Raw genomic sequence first — 15,099 nt, 5'->3', positions numbered from 1 at the left:
CTTGGGAGGGTAGTAATGTAAATATAAGCAAATTAAGGACGTACACATAAAAAGTAAAATTGAAAAGTTGGAGGTAACCTCTAAGTGTGAAAGAATCTGACATTGGAGGCTACAAATTAAGTTGCTACCCTTAGTTTGACTCGTGGGAGCATCCCACCAACAACAAATAGTAGCATGGACGATTGGCGGCCTCAGCTGAAGCGTTAGTACACAACAATAAATAGAGAAGATGCATTAGGAGCAAAAAAGATAAAGTAATATATTGGAGTAGAACATATTGCTTTGGCTTTTAGAAATTAAAAATAGATCCAAGCTTCCCTTAAATTTAAAAAATGTGTATTTATTGGTCAACTAAAATAGTTCATAATTTGTGTATTGGTTTGATGTATACTGGTTTCTCTAGTTATGAGTAGTTGAGGTTCAAGTCATTAAAACTGTGGGGATCCCTAGCAGCGAACAGTTTAGGAACTGCAGCTCTAGAGCAGCACATTAATCTTTAACTAGTAGGGTCACTGTACCCCAACCCTTATGTAGAGCTAATTGCTGCATAAAGAATTAAGCTTACTATTTTTGCTTGGAAATGAGTCGACAATACTTCTAAATATGGATTTTCGAGTCCCAAAGAGAAACAAGATCACTGGCATTTGAGAAATTGCATCACAAATCCCTTAAAAGAGTGAATTTCAAAGCAGTGAGCTTCTCGGTCATTAGGAGTCCTACCCTTGTAACAAACTGTTTGAGTATTTTGTCCCATGGGGCACCAAAGAAGGGGGAGAATATCTAAATCTGGAAATGCTGCTCCTGGTGATGCAGACAATTCATTGTTATGAAACTAGAAGTCTTACTGTTTGTGGGAAGGAATAATGGAATAACAGCCGTAGAACAGCAAAGTGAATGAACCACTGAAGCTTATGTTATAATCAAGTCACTACAAAAAGATATCTTGAAACCAAAACATGCAGATGTTTGCAAGAGAAACATTATAAGAGTAGGAGCTGGGAGACTTTACAGTGCGAGAGAAGACCAGATGCAGTAACTACCCAAAGGCCACACTTCGTTACACTGATAACTACTAGATCTTAAGTCACTGGCAGAGCTACAGGCCGGAGATGTCCCTCTGCCCTAATGCACTTGCCTGCATGTGCAAACACCCTCTAGAGAAGGATGACCTGCAGGGACATTCTGCCTTTTCTGAGCAGCGATTGCATGTGACTGCGGGGTGAAATAATTGAGTAAAGTGTAATGAACCCAATGAAAGAAAGTTACTGTTCAGTTATAGCGCACGTAGGAGCATTATGCGAGTTACCCTAATGTTACAGTGCCAGAAGTGGGCAAAAGGACCCTGTACTGAATGGACGTCGAAAACAGCAGAAACGAGAGCACAACATCTGGATCCACAGCACTGGAAGGACTTATAGAAGAAACGAATACAGCAGAAAGGTAAACCATGGAAAAAATAATCTAAATAGAAAACATTTTTAGTATGGCACGATCATCCCATGCATGCCTCACTGGAGGCCTTCTCCACCTCCAAACAAGGAGAGTAATACTTCTCCGACCAGGTCTGGTCAGGGGCTATATTCACCACCACCACCACCTCCCCTCCTCACCCACCAACCACCTGGATGATGAAGCTAAACTACCTTCTCCCTTCACAAGCGGAATCCTCCTCTGCACTGGTTATTTCAACTTCTGGAAGTAAGGTTAGCAACATCAAACAAGGATAATTTCTTCCAAACCAAGCTTACGCCCTCCAATAATGAAAATGTCACTTACCCAGTGTACATCTGTTCGTGGCATCAGTCGCAGTAGATTCGCATGTTCTGCAATAGCTCGCCATCTGGTGTTGGGCCGGAGTGTTACAAGTTGTTTTTCTTCGAAGAAGTCTTTCGAGTCACGGGACCGAGTGACTCCTCCTTTTGTCTCCATTGCGCATGGGCGTCGACTCCATCTTCGATTGTTTTTCCCCGCAGAGGGTGAGGTAGGAGTTGAATTGTAGTAATAGTGCCCATGCAATGGAGTGACTAAGTATGCACCTATTTAAGGTTGAGATGATACATATATAAATAATTGAAGGTAACTTCCAAACTGCTACAGGCTCCCGGGGAGGCGGGTGGGCACATGCGAATCTACTGCGACTGATGCCACGAACAGATGTACACTGGGTAAGTGACATTTTCAGTTCGATGGCATCTGTCGCTGTAGATACGCATGTTCTGCATAGACTAGTAAGCAGTTATTTCCCCAAAAGCGGTGGATCAGCCTGTAGGAGTGGAAGTAGTCTGAAATAATGTTCTTAATACGGCTTGACCTACTGTGGCTTGTTGTGCGGATAACACGTCTACACAGTAGTGCTTGGTGAATGTGTGAGGCGTAGACCATGTGGCTGCCTTACATATTTCTTGCATTGGGATGTTTCCTAGAAAGGCCATGGTAGCACCTTTCTTTCTGGTTGAGTGTGCCCTTGGTGTAATGGGCAGCTGTCGTTTAGCTTTAAGGTAGCAGATTTGGATGCATTTAACTATCCATCTGGCTATACCTTGTTTTGAAATTGGGTTTCCTGCATGAGGTTTTTGAAATGCAATAAAGAGTTGTTTAGTCTTTCTGATGTTTTTTGTTCTGTCAATGTAATACATCAATGCTCTTTTGACATCTAATGTATGTAGTGCCCTTTCAGCTACGGTATCTGGCTGTGGAAAGAACACTGGAAGTTCCACTGTTTGATTTAGATGGAACGGTGAAATAACCTTTGGCAAAAATTTAGGATTGGTCCTTAGGACGACTTTATTTTTGTGTAGTTGTATAAAAGGTTCCTGTATTGTAAACGCCTGAATCTCGCTTACTCTTCTTAGGGAAGTAATGGCGATGAGAAATGCCACCTTCCAGGTTAGGAACTGTATGTCGCAGGAGTGCATGGGTTCAAAAGGTGGACCCATAAGTCTAGTTAGGACAACATTTAGGTTCCATGAAGGAACAGGTAGTGTTCTTGGTGGTATAATTCTCCTAAGGCCCTCCATGAATGCTTTAATGACTGGTATCTTATATAGGGAAGTTGAATAGGTAGTCTGCAGGTATGCAGATATTGCTGCAAGGTGTATTTTAATGGAAGAGAAAGCTAGGTTAGATTTTTGTAAGTGAAGCAAGTAACCCACTACATGTTCTGGAGTTGTGTGTAATGGTTGTATTTGATTAATATGGCAGTAGCAAACAAACCTCTTCCATTTACTTGCATAGCAGTGCCTGGTGGATGGCCTTCTGGCTTGTTTTATGACTTCCATACATTCTTGGGTAAGTTGTAAGTGCCCGAATTCTAGGATTTCAGGAGCCAGATTGCTAGATTCAGCGATGCTGGATCTGGGTGTCTGATCTTTTGGTTGTGCTGTGTCAACAGATCTGGCCTGTTGGGCAATTTGATGCAGGGTACCACTGATAGGTCTAGCAGCGTTGTGTACCAGGGTTGCCTTGCCCAAGTTGGTGCTATTAATATGAGTTTGAGTTTGCTTTGACTGAGTTTGTTTACCAGGTAAGGAAGGAGAGGGAGAGGAGGAAAAGCGTAAGCAAATATCCCTGACCAGTTCATCCATAGGGCATTGCCTTGGGATTGTTTGTGTGGGTATCTGGATGCGAAGTTTTGGCATTTTGCGTTCTCCCTTGTCGCAAACAAGTCTATCTGAGGTGTTCCCCAGAGTTTGAAATAAGTGTTCAGAATTTGGGGGTGAATTTCCCATTCGTGGACCTGTTGGTGATCTCGAGAGAGATTGTCTGCGAGTTGATTTTGGATCCCTGGTATAAACTGTGCTATTAGGCGAATTTGGTTGTGAATTGCCCAATGCCAAATCTTTTGTGCTAGCAGGCTTAACTGCGTGGAGTGCGTCCCCCCCTGCTTGTTTAGATAATACATTGTTGTCATGTCTGTTTTGACGAGAATGTATTTGTGAACTATTATTGGTTGGAAAGCTTTTAGTGCTTGAAAAACTGCTAGAAGTTCTAGGTGATTGATACGCAGTCTTGTTTGATGTACGTTCCATTGTCCTTGTATGCTGTGTTGATCGAGGTGTGCTCCCCACCCTGTCATGGAAGCATCTGTTGTTATTACGTATTGTGGCACTGGGTCTTGGAAAGGCCGCCCCTTGTTTAAATTTATGTTGTTCCACCACAGAAGCGAGAGGTAAGTTTGGCGGTCTATTAACACCAGATCTAGAAGGTGACCCTGTGCTTGAGACCACTGTGATGCTAGGCATTGTTGTAAGGGCCTCATGTGCAGTCTTGCGTTTGGGACAATGGCTATGCATGAAGACATCATGCCTAGGAGTTGTAATACCATCTTTGCTTGTATCTTTTGTGTTGGATACATGCGTTGTATGATGGTGTTGAAATTTAGAATTCTTTGTGGACTTGGAGTGGCCACTCCTTTTGATGTGTCTATTATGGCTCCTAGGTATTGTTGTACCTTGCGCGGCAGAATGTTGGATTTTGTAAAGTTGACGGTGAACCCGAGTTTGAAGAGGGTTTGTATGATCTGATTTGTGTGATTTGAGCACAGTATGAACGAATGGGCCTTGATTAGCCAGTCGTCCAAATATGGGAACACATGTATTTGCTGCCTTCTTATGTGTGCAGCGACTACCGCTAGACATTTGGTAAAGACTCTTGTTGTTAATCCGAAAGGCAGTACCTTGAATTGGTAATGTATTCCTTTGAATACAAACCTTAGGTATTTCCTGTGCGATGGGTGTATTGGTATATGGAAATAAGCATCCTTGAGGTCTAAAGTTGCCATGTAGTCGTGTAGTTTTAGCAATGGCAATACTTCTTGTAGTGTGACCATGTGGAAGTGGTCTGATTTGATGAAAGTGTTCACTACTCTGAGGTCTAGGATTGGTCTCAGTGTTTTGTCCTTCTTTGGTATCAGAAAGTACAGTGAGTAAACTCCTGTGTTTATTTGTGTGTTTGGCACTAATTCGATTGCATTCTTTTGCAATAGTGCCTGCACTTCTATCTCCAGGAGATTGGAATGGTGTGTTGTTAAATTTTGTGCTCTTGGTGGTATGTTTGGAGGGAATTGTAGAAATTCTATGCAATAACCATGTTGGATAATTGCTAGAACCCAAGTGTCTGTAGTGATTTCCTCCCATGCTTTGTAATAATGACCTATTCTTCCCCCCACTGGTGTTGTGTGGAGGGGGTGAGTGACATGTGAGTCACTGTTTAGTAGTAGTGGTTTTGGGGCTTTGAAATCTTCCTCTATTTCTAGGGAATTGCCCTCCTCTATATTGTCCCCGAAAACCTCCTCTATACTGTCCCTGGTAACTGGACGGTGTGGCTTGTGAGGTGCTGGCTTGTGTGCTTTGACCCCGAAACCCCCATCGAAAGGGCGTTTTACGGAATGTGCTGTAATTCCCTCTGCTCTGCGGGGAGTAGAGTGCGCCCATGGCTTTGGCAGTGTCCGTATCTTTTTTGAGTTTCTCAATCGCTGTGTCCACTTCTGGACCGAACAGTTCTTTTTCATTAAAAGGCATATTGAGAACTGCTTGTTGAATCTCTGGTTTAAATCCAGACGTTCGGAGCCATGCATGCCTTCTGATAGTTACAGATGTATTAATTGTCCGTGCAGCTGTATCTGCAGCGTCCATGGAGGAGCGTATCTGGTTGTTGGAGATGGTCTGTCCCTCCTCAACCACTTGTTTTGCCCTATTTTGTAAGTCCTTGGGCAGATGTTCAATGAGATGTTGCATCTCGTCCCAGTGGGCTCTGTCATAGCGCGCAAGTAGTGCCTGGGAGTTCGCGATGCGCCACTGGTTTGCAGCTTGTGCTGCGACTCTTTTACCAGCTGCATCGAACTTGCGGCTTTCTTTATCTGGGGGTGGTGCATCTCCAGATGTGTGAGAGTTGGCCCTTTTCCTAGCTGCTCCTACAACGACAGAGTCTGGTGGCAGCTGTGTAGTGATGAAAGCCGGGTCTGTAGGAGGCGCCTTATACTTTTTTTCCACCCTTGGTGTGATTGCCCTACTTTTGACCGGCTCCTTAAAGATGTCTTTTGCGTGCCGGAGCATACCAGGGAGCATAGGCAGGCTTTGGTATGAGCTGTGGGTGGAGGAGAGTGTGTTGAATAAGAAATCATCCTCGACCTGTTCTGAGTGGAGGCTTACGTTGTGAAATTGTGCTGCTCTAGCCACCACTTGAGAATACGTGGTGCTGTCTTCTGGTGGAGATGGCTTTGTAGGGTATGCCTCCGGACTGTTATCTGACACTGAGGCGTCGTATAGGTCCCATGCGTCCTGATCTTGGTCACCCTGGCTCATGGTGGTGTGAGCTGGGGAGTGTGATGGAGTTTGTGCTGGTGAGACGTTAATCACGGGCGGAGGAGAGGGTGGTGGGGTAACTCTTTTCACCACTTTTGGTTGTGGTGTCTGTTCCGTCTGGAACTCCAACCTTCTCTTTCTCCTAATGGGGGGAAGGGTGCTTATTTTTCCTGTCCCCTGCTGTATGAATATACGCTTTTGCGTATGGTCCACATCAGTTGCTTGTAGCTCTTCCTCAAACCTATGCTTTTGCATTTGGGAGGTTAGCGAGTGCTCTTCTGTATAAGAGCCTGAAGCTGGGTCGCTTGCAGTTTGTTTCGGCATCGAAACCCTGTCTGCGTGTTTTTTCGGCTCCGAGGTGACTTTTTTCTTTTTCGGGGCCGAAACCTCTCGGCGTCGATCTGTTTCGGTGCCGCTGTCTCGGCGTCGAGCCGTGTCCACACCGGCATCTCGGTGTCGAGGCTTGTCTCCAGCACTTTCTCGGTCCCGAGAAGGCTGCGTGCCGGTGTCTCGACCGGAGTCGGACGATCTCGGCACTGTTTGGGCCTTTTTCGGTGCCGACGGTCGGTCACCGAATTTATGGGTCGAGCCATGGCCTGGTGGCAGTGGCGTCCCCTGGGCCTTGTAAATGTTCCTCTGAGTGGATTTCGACGTCTTACTCACGGTTTGTGTATCGTCGAATCCTTCGGAGTCTGAGTCTTGGATCGAGAAGGTACCTTCCTCCTCCTGTTCCTCGAACTCCCGTTGGGCTGTCGGTGCGGACGCCATCTGCAGTCTTCTGGCTCGACGGTCTCGGAGTGTTTTTCGGGACCGGAACGCACGACAGGCCTCGCAGGTGTCTTCGCTGTGCTCAGGTGACAGGCACAGGTTGCAGACCAAGTGTTGGTCTGTGTAGGGGTATTTATTGTGGCATTTGGGGCAGAAACGGAACGGGGTCCGTTCCATCGGCGTTCTTCAGCACGCGGTCGGGCCGACCAGGCCCCGACGGAGGATCGAAAAACTACCCCGAAGGGCACCGGAGCTCTTCGATCTTCGATGCGGTGTGGAATCTAAGTACGCCGATCCCGAACGCAACAATACCGACGAAAATCTTCCGAAATTAGCTAATCTTCCGTTCCGAAACTCGGAGCGACAGGAACACGTCCGAACCCGATGGCGGAAAAAAAACAATCGAAGATGGAGTCGACGCCCATGCGCAATGGAGACAAAAGGAGGAGTCACTCGGTCCCGTGACTCGAAAGACTTCTTCGAAGAAAAACAACTTGTAACACTCCGGCCCAACACCAGATGGCGAGCTATTGCAGAACATGCGTATCTACAGCGACAGATGCCATCGAACTGGTATTTACAGGACAGAGGCATTCATTAGAATGAGGTCCATGGGACTGGCACTCAGCCCATTCTCTCCACCAAGAAGAGTCTGTCTCATTACTCACCACTTCCATCTTTTCCTCCTCCTTCTTCTCTTTTTCTTTCTCCTTCTCCTTCTTCTTGGCCTTTGCAGTGATGGACAGCACAGCTGTGGACACCTAAGCACAAGAGAAAGCGGATTAAACTTTGATCACCACAGATTTTGTTTCATTTCTCCACAAGGCTGGGTAAAATATCCAGAAGCAAACACACAGCCTGCTTCATTCATAAACACGCTAAGCTGAACTTGGACAGGAGGCACCAGATCATTGGTCCTCGAAGGCGCAATAGTCAACATACAGCAACTTGACACATGTCTCACTTTACATTTGCTTTCTATCCAATTATGTTACAGACTTTAACTCTGCAAAGACTGCACAGCCTAAAACCCACCACTCCAACGTGCTGTTATTTAAACCAACCAACCTTTTCCTTCTCTTTCTCCTTCGGGACTTCCAGGGGCGCTGGGTATGCAAACGTGGACGGTTTGCAGTTGGATTTGTACTGAACCTTCGGCATCTGCAAGAGAATGTTATTAAGGTTGTGGTTAAAAACGTTGGGCTCAAGGTTCACTGTACAAGGTTTGTTGTAGTTTTACACTTGAGGCTGCATGTGGTATCAGCCTCTTATGGAGGTTGGCGGTCAAGTCCATAGTGTAGCCTCTTTGTGCCTAAACTGGAGTCAGATCCTAAAGATGAACAATGCACTTGTTCAGGACAGAGTCCCTACCATGGGCTCCAATACCAACAGAGTTTTTTTTTTTTAGAAAGCAAAGTCAGGGTTAAGCAAAATGTTACTTACCAAGTAAGCATCTGTTCATGGCATGTAGTTTCACATGCTCTTCATACTCCTGCCATGTAGTGTTGGGTTCAGAGTGTTGCAAGTTGTTTTCTTCGAAGAGGCACTCTCGAGTCATGGGATCGAGTGACTCCTTCTTGGTGATTACTGTGCATGGGCATCAACTCCTTTATTAGATTGTTTTCCCGCAGGCGGGTGACAAACGGAGTGTAGAGGAAGTATAAAGAAAGATGTCCATGCAAATGTAACTACATATGTACAACTATATACAAAGTATGATGTAACTGAAACGGCCACAGGCGTCCGGGGAGGAAGGGGGGTGCATGTGAATCTACAGCAGTACATGCCACGAACAGATGCTTACTGTGTAAGTAACATTTTTCCTTTGATTTCATGTGTGGCTGTAGATACACATGCTGTGCATAGACTGTAATGCAATCCCTACATGAAAGCGGTGCTAGCCTGTGGGAGTTGCAGTTCTCTGGAAAAGTATTCTTAGTACTGCTTGGCCTACATTAGCTGGTGTGCAAGTACCCTACACAATAGTGTTTTGTAAATGTATGTGGTGTAGACCATGTAGCTGCCTTACAAATGCCAGATATGGGTATATATCCACGGAAAGCCATCGTAGAACTCTTCTTTCTGATAGATTGTGCTCTGGGAGTAACAGGAAGTTGTCTTTTTGCTTTAGCATAACATGTATGAATACATTTTACTATCCATCACATCCGTTCTTGGATATTGGATGGCTTTTATGAGGTAGTGAGAAGCCAAGAGCTGTTTGGCCTTCCTAAAGTCTTTCGTTCTGTCAATGTAGAACATGAATGCTCGTTTAACGTCTAAAGTGTGAATGGCTCTTTCGGAAACTGAGTCGGGTTACGGAAAGAAGCCTGTTAACTCAAAGGATTGATTAATATGAAATTGCGAGAATGCTTTAGGGAGGAACTTTTGATTAGTGCGAATAACCACCCTGTCCCTACGAATTTGGAAGGTATTGCAAGGTTGAGAGATTTGGGGTGCTTGGGTGCCTGACCTGACCTTGGTTTTTAGTGGGAAGAACCAGCCTATTGGGAAGCTTCTCGTGGGGGACTACTGAGAAGGCCCGTAGTGTGGTGAAACAGGGCTGGCATGCCCATGTTGGAGCTACAAGGATCATGTTGAGAGATGTTTGACTGAGCCGTCAAACTAGAAATGGAATGAGAGGGAGAGGTGGAAAAGCGTAGGAAATATCCCTGACCAGTTCATCCATAGAGAATTGCCCTTGAATAGAGGATGTGGGTACCTGGAGGCAAAGTTTTGGCATTCTGTGTTTTCTGCTGTGATAAAAAGATTTATTTGAGGTGTTCCCCACTTCCAGAAGTATTTTTGAAGGACTTCCGGGTAGAGTCCCCGTTCATGGACTTGTTGAATCCTGCCTAGCAGGTCTGCAAAGTCGTTGTCCAATCCTGGGACATACTCTGTTACTGAGTGAATGTAATGGTGGAGAGCCCATTTCCATACTGAGAGAGTTGTGACAATTGGAGTGACCCTGTCCCTCCTGTTCCTGAAGGTAGTACATCGCTGTTATATTGTCTGTGCGGACTAGGACAACTTTGTGTGAGAGGTGATGAAGGAATGCTTTCAGGGCTAAAAATACTGCCTGAAGCTCTAGGCGGTTTGTGTGTAAAGATTGATGAGGACTCCATTGGCACTGTACTCATAGGTCTCGAAGGTGAGTGTGCAGCCTGTGTGCGAGACGTCTTTGTCAGACTGATCTGAGGCACAGGGTCTAGAAAAGGCTGCCCTTTCAACAGGTTGGTGGTGTTCCACCATTGCACAGAGCGGTAAGTATGGCGGTCTAACACTAGATCTTCCCAATGACCCTGTGATTGAGTCCACTTACGAGACAGACATTGCTTTAGAGGACGCATGTGAAGTCTGGCATGGGGAATGATGGCAATGCAGGAGGCCATCATCCCTAACAGGTGTATCACAGTCCTGACTGTGTATGATGAGTTCTCTCGAAACGGAGGGAGGAAAGACTGAAAGTTGTTAACAGGAGTCAGATTGGGTACACAATCATCAATTCTGCATTGAGTATAGCTCCTAGATTCAAAACGCCTCGGCCCGCCTCATCCTCGACATACCCCGCAGCAGCCACATCTCCGCACACCTGAGACACCTGCATTGGCTCCCTGTCAGCAAAAGGATCACCTTCCGACTTCTCACCCACGCACACAAAGCCCTCTACGACAAGGGACCGGAATACCTCAACAGACGCCTCAGCTTCTACGTCCCCACCCGCCTCCTCCGCTCCTCTGGCCTCGCACTCGCTGCTGTCCCTCGCATCCGCCACTCCACGGCAGGTGGGAGATCTTTCTCCTTCCTGGCGGCCATGACCTGGAACTCCCTCCCCACCAGCCTCAGGACCACCCAGGACCACTCCGCTTTCCGGAGACTCCTAAAGACCTGGCTGTTCGAACAGCGATAACCCCCCCCCCTTTTTTCCCTAGCGCCTTGAGACCCGCACGGGTGAGTAGCGCGCTTTATAAATGTTAATGATTTGATTTGATCTGGAGAGGTTGAAGGTGGGATTTGAGTACGTTTGAGGAGTGTGAAACCTAAGTTGTTCAGAAGGTCCACTGTCAACCGAGTGTGGCGTTGGCATTGTGACAATGTGCTGGCTATGATGAGCCAGTCGTCTAGGTAAGGGAATACGTCTATGTTTTGTCTCCTGAGATGTGCTGCTACTACTGCTAAGCACTTTGTGAAGACCCTAGGAGCTGTGGTGATCCCAAAAGGAAGAACCTTGAACTGGTAGGATTTTTCCGCAATCACAAATCTGATATATTTACGGTGTGGAGGGGGGGTGGAGGATATGGAAATAGGCGTCCTAGAGATCAAGGGAGGTCATGAAGTCGTCCTGCTGTAAAAGGGGGATAACTTCTCCAAGAGTGATCATATGAAAATGTTCAGAAATAATGTAGTGGTATAAAGGCCTTCGGTCCAGAACGGGTCTAAGAGAGCTGTCATTTTTGGGAATGAGGAAGTACACAGCGTATACTCCTGTTCCTTGGTATTATAGTGGAACTGGCTCGATGGCTCCTTTGAGAAGAAGGGATTGTACCTTTTGTTTGAGAAGAAAGTGTTTTTGAGAGAGCCTGTGAGCGCGGGGAATCTTTGGAGGAGTAGTAATGAGCTCCAGACAGTAGCCATGTTGGATATTGGCGAGGACCCACTGGTGTGAAGTGATGTTGACCCATTGTGTATGGAAATTCTGAAGGCGTCCCCCCACAGGTGTGGCGTGCGGAGATGTAGATAGTCAGTGTTTAGATGTTGATGTAGTGGTGTGAGTGGTGGCGCTCTCACCTCTACCTCGTGTGTTGTTACCTCTATAGAAGCCTCATGAGTATAAACTGGAAGGCTCTCTGGCCTGAGATGTGGATGCCTCTGAGGTTGTTGGTTTGTAACCACCTCTGAATGTGGGGCGACAAGAAGTACCTCTTTGGGAGAGAGACTGTAAAGCACCCATTGCCTTTGCAGTATCCATGTCTTTTTTCAGTTTCTGAAAGATGGAGTCCACTTGAGGGCCAAAAAGATGCTCCTTATCGAAGGGCATATTTAGTACCAGTTGTTGTACCTCAGGTTTAAAGCCTGAGCATCTATGTCAGGTGTGTCTCCTTACTAGGACGCTAGTATTGATACCACGTGCAACAGTGTCCGTGTCAACCAGGGAACATCTGATGGAGTTATTACTGATTGTCTGCCCTTCTGTGCTAATCCATAGTCTCCTTTTACGTTGCTCATCTGGAAGACATTGAAGGAGCTCCTCCATCTCATCCTAGTGAGCCCGAGCATATCTCACAAGTAAGGCTTTTGAGTTGGTGAGGCACCATTGATTGGGTGCTTGCATAGTCATCCTTTTACCTGCGGCGTCAATCGTTTAGCTCTCCTTATCTGGGGAGGAGACTCTCCTGTGGCGTGACTCTTGGCCCATTTACATGTGGTAGTGGCCACAATACAATTTGATAGGACCTGTGTTATATGGTGACATATGGTGGATCAGAGGGAGTATCTTTATATTTTTTGTCAACTCTAGGGGTGATAACTCTAGAGCGGATTGGTTCCTTAAAATGGTGTCTTCATGTTGAAGCATGCCACGGAGCATGGGGAGGAACTGGATATCCCTATGTGTGGACGTTAGGGTATCTATAAGAAAGTCCTGTTCAATGAGGTCCCTGTGAAACTTTACATTGTGGATGGTGGCTGCTCGAGCAATTACCTGCTGGTAGGATGTAGAATCCTCTGGCGGTGAGGGAAGTGCAGAGTGTAAGTCCGGAACTGTGGCGATCATCAGGGTCATATGTGTCACATGGATTAGGGTCCTGCTGAGTCCCATCCAAATTTCCCCCAGTGAATAACAGGGAACCCTGTGGCATTAAATCTTCTGCAGTAGGAGAGGCAGGCAAATGAGGAGGGGAGGAGGGCGGAGGAAGAGGAAAAGGCTTGTGAACAGTGGTAGCAGTGTCTTTGGTCTTCTTTGGAAGGGGGTGGTGTGTCCAGAGCCTCCTGAAAAGATGGTTTCTGCTTGAAGGTAACGAGGGGAAGCAATGATGTGCCCTGTACCCTCCTGGATGTGGAGGCGGTGCAGACGACCATCCATGGTCTCCAAAACTGGTTAACAGGAGATGGTGTGGGAAAAGAATGGCTGGAGCCTTTTGGCTACGAAGAGGTTGAATCCCTGGTTTTCGAGACCAAGCTTTTTGGGTGGTGCCCTTTTATCGGTACCGAGCAGAGGTGGAGCTTGGCTGGGTCAGTGCCGAAGTGGTCGGTGCTGAGGATCGAACAGAAATTACCACGCTGTCTCAGACTGAAGATGTTGAGGTCTATTCTGAAGACGATGACTTGGCCTTGGCAATTTTCGGCAACGAGCTGGAAGGGGGTACATCTGAGCCTGTTTTTCAGAGCCAGCCATGGCATGTTGGCAGTGCCAGTCCGGTGACCTCCGTAAGTGGCCTTTTGGAAGTTTTAGAGGAGGCAAGAGGGACCACAACACACTCGGGTTGCACCAATGTAATCTCGTGACTTTCGATATCCAACTGGACATCAGAGTTCTGAATGGAAAAGGCCTCCTGCTGTTCTGGCTTTTCCTGGGAGTGCTCCTCCCGGAAGATGCCAGCCGTGTCTTCTGCATGACATGTGCATGCCTTCCACTAATGAAATCAAGCACATTCTAACAGGCAAGCCAACGACTGACACTAACGTGACGTGGACAGGGCTCCGAGCCCTTTTTAAATTACTAAAGCGTCTCGCTTAGCGAAATGCATGCGCTTAAGAGGATAAAGGTGCTGCAGCAACAAGGAATATTACCCTTTGCAGTGGGTTTATGGTCTTCCTGTTAATGCCATGGCACTCAAACTCTGCGTGCCTCCTATTTATTATTAAGTATAACAATCTGTGAGTCTGCCCTGAACAACTGCAAAACCATTTGTGACAGTGTGAGACGGTGCCAGGACTGAATAAGCTGCTACCCATGTAACAATTACGGCTCTTCCCTTTGAGACAAGATAATTGCAACAGCAGAACCTAAGCGATGCACATCTTCATGCGACAGTGGAACCAAACTAAAACTGCAGTCTACCTAATGAATAATTTAGTGGGCCATTTATGACTCATCACAAATTGTGTTCTATGTGGCTTCATTCCATGCACCACCCAACACGAGGTGTTCTATCTTGCAGTACACCTAACACTGTGCAAATGACAATGCCAGTCTTACTGACACTCATGGAAGTACAGTGCAGACACTGGCAATACTTACAGACATCTGGCCCAGGGTCTCAGATTTAAGAGGCCTCTATGACCTTGAGTCACGATTCAGTGTGGAGTGCTGGCCAATATCTCCAAGACAGTGGGATGTACAATTAATCCTATCCCCAAAATGCTACAAATTCGGGGAGTTGGCAGGCGCACAGGCAAAGAGAAATGTGGAAGTATTCCTAGCCTTGGTATGTACAGTGGGCAAGAGTGAAAGTTCCTAGATAGCTGGGAGCAGAAACTCTACAGACAACGGGGAACAGAAGGGATGTTCTGCATAATGTCCCTGTCTGCCATAAAGTTGAATACAGAGACCCTCAGGCAACGGAGATGAAACTATGAAGCCATATCTACTGCACACAAGCTTTAAAGAACACTGGATGGAAATTTGTTGTAATGCTTGCCGACATTACAAGAAAGGCCATTTACTGCCACCACTTTCTTCGGTACTTTTTGATGTTTTTTCCCTTATACATCTGGAAACATGAATACAAAGAATTTATTGGAAAAATTTGAGTTGGTGTGCTCTTTTATCCTTTCCATAAAAGAGACAGCTAGAGGTTTATACCTGCACAGGTAATGATAAAAGGCACAGCACCTATTATTAAGTAATGCATTATTTTAAAGCACACATGGAAAGGTGAGACAATATTTTAATCTGCAGGGAGTAGAGGGTGTTGTGCCAGATGGATGGAGGCACGGTCATCTCACAAATGCCCTCTCTTAAGATGGGATAGTCCTAAAATCACCCAGGACTAATTGTTGGATACCTGAAGGTTCATGCTATACCATA

The 15,099-nt window shown here is 46.2% G+C and overlaps 1 protein-coding gene across 1 annotated transcript in view; it reads right to left on the bottom strand.

Annotated features, from left to right (window-relative positions):
* PSMD1 (proteasome 26S subunit, non-ATPase 1) overlaps positions 1–15,099 on the bottom strand; it is a 288,795-nt gene that overhangs the window by 17,142 nt on the left and 256,554 nt on the right. The window contains exons 21-22 of the mRNA XM_069212857.1: positions 8,139–8,231; positions 7,739–7,831 (exon numbers count right to left, since the gene is read on the bottom strand). Of these exons, the coding sequence (XP_069068958.1) occupies positions 7,739–7,831; positions 8,139–8,231 (186 nt within the window). The remainder of the gene's footprint in view (positions 1–7,738; positions 7,832–8,138; positions 8,232–15,099) is intronic.

The sequence above is a fragment of the Pleurodeles waltl genome, chromosome 11 (genome assembly GCF_031143425.1).
Source record: "Pleurodeles waltl isolate 20211129_DDA chromosome 11, aPleWal1.hap1.20221129, whole genome shotgun sequence".
Classification (NCBI taxonomy): Eukaryota; Metazoa; Chordata; class Amphibia; order Caudata; family Salamandridae; genus Pleurodeles; species Pleurodeles waltl.
This window is presented reverse-complemented; position numbering and strand designations above follow the sequence as displayed.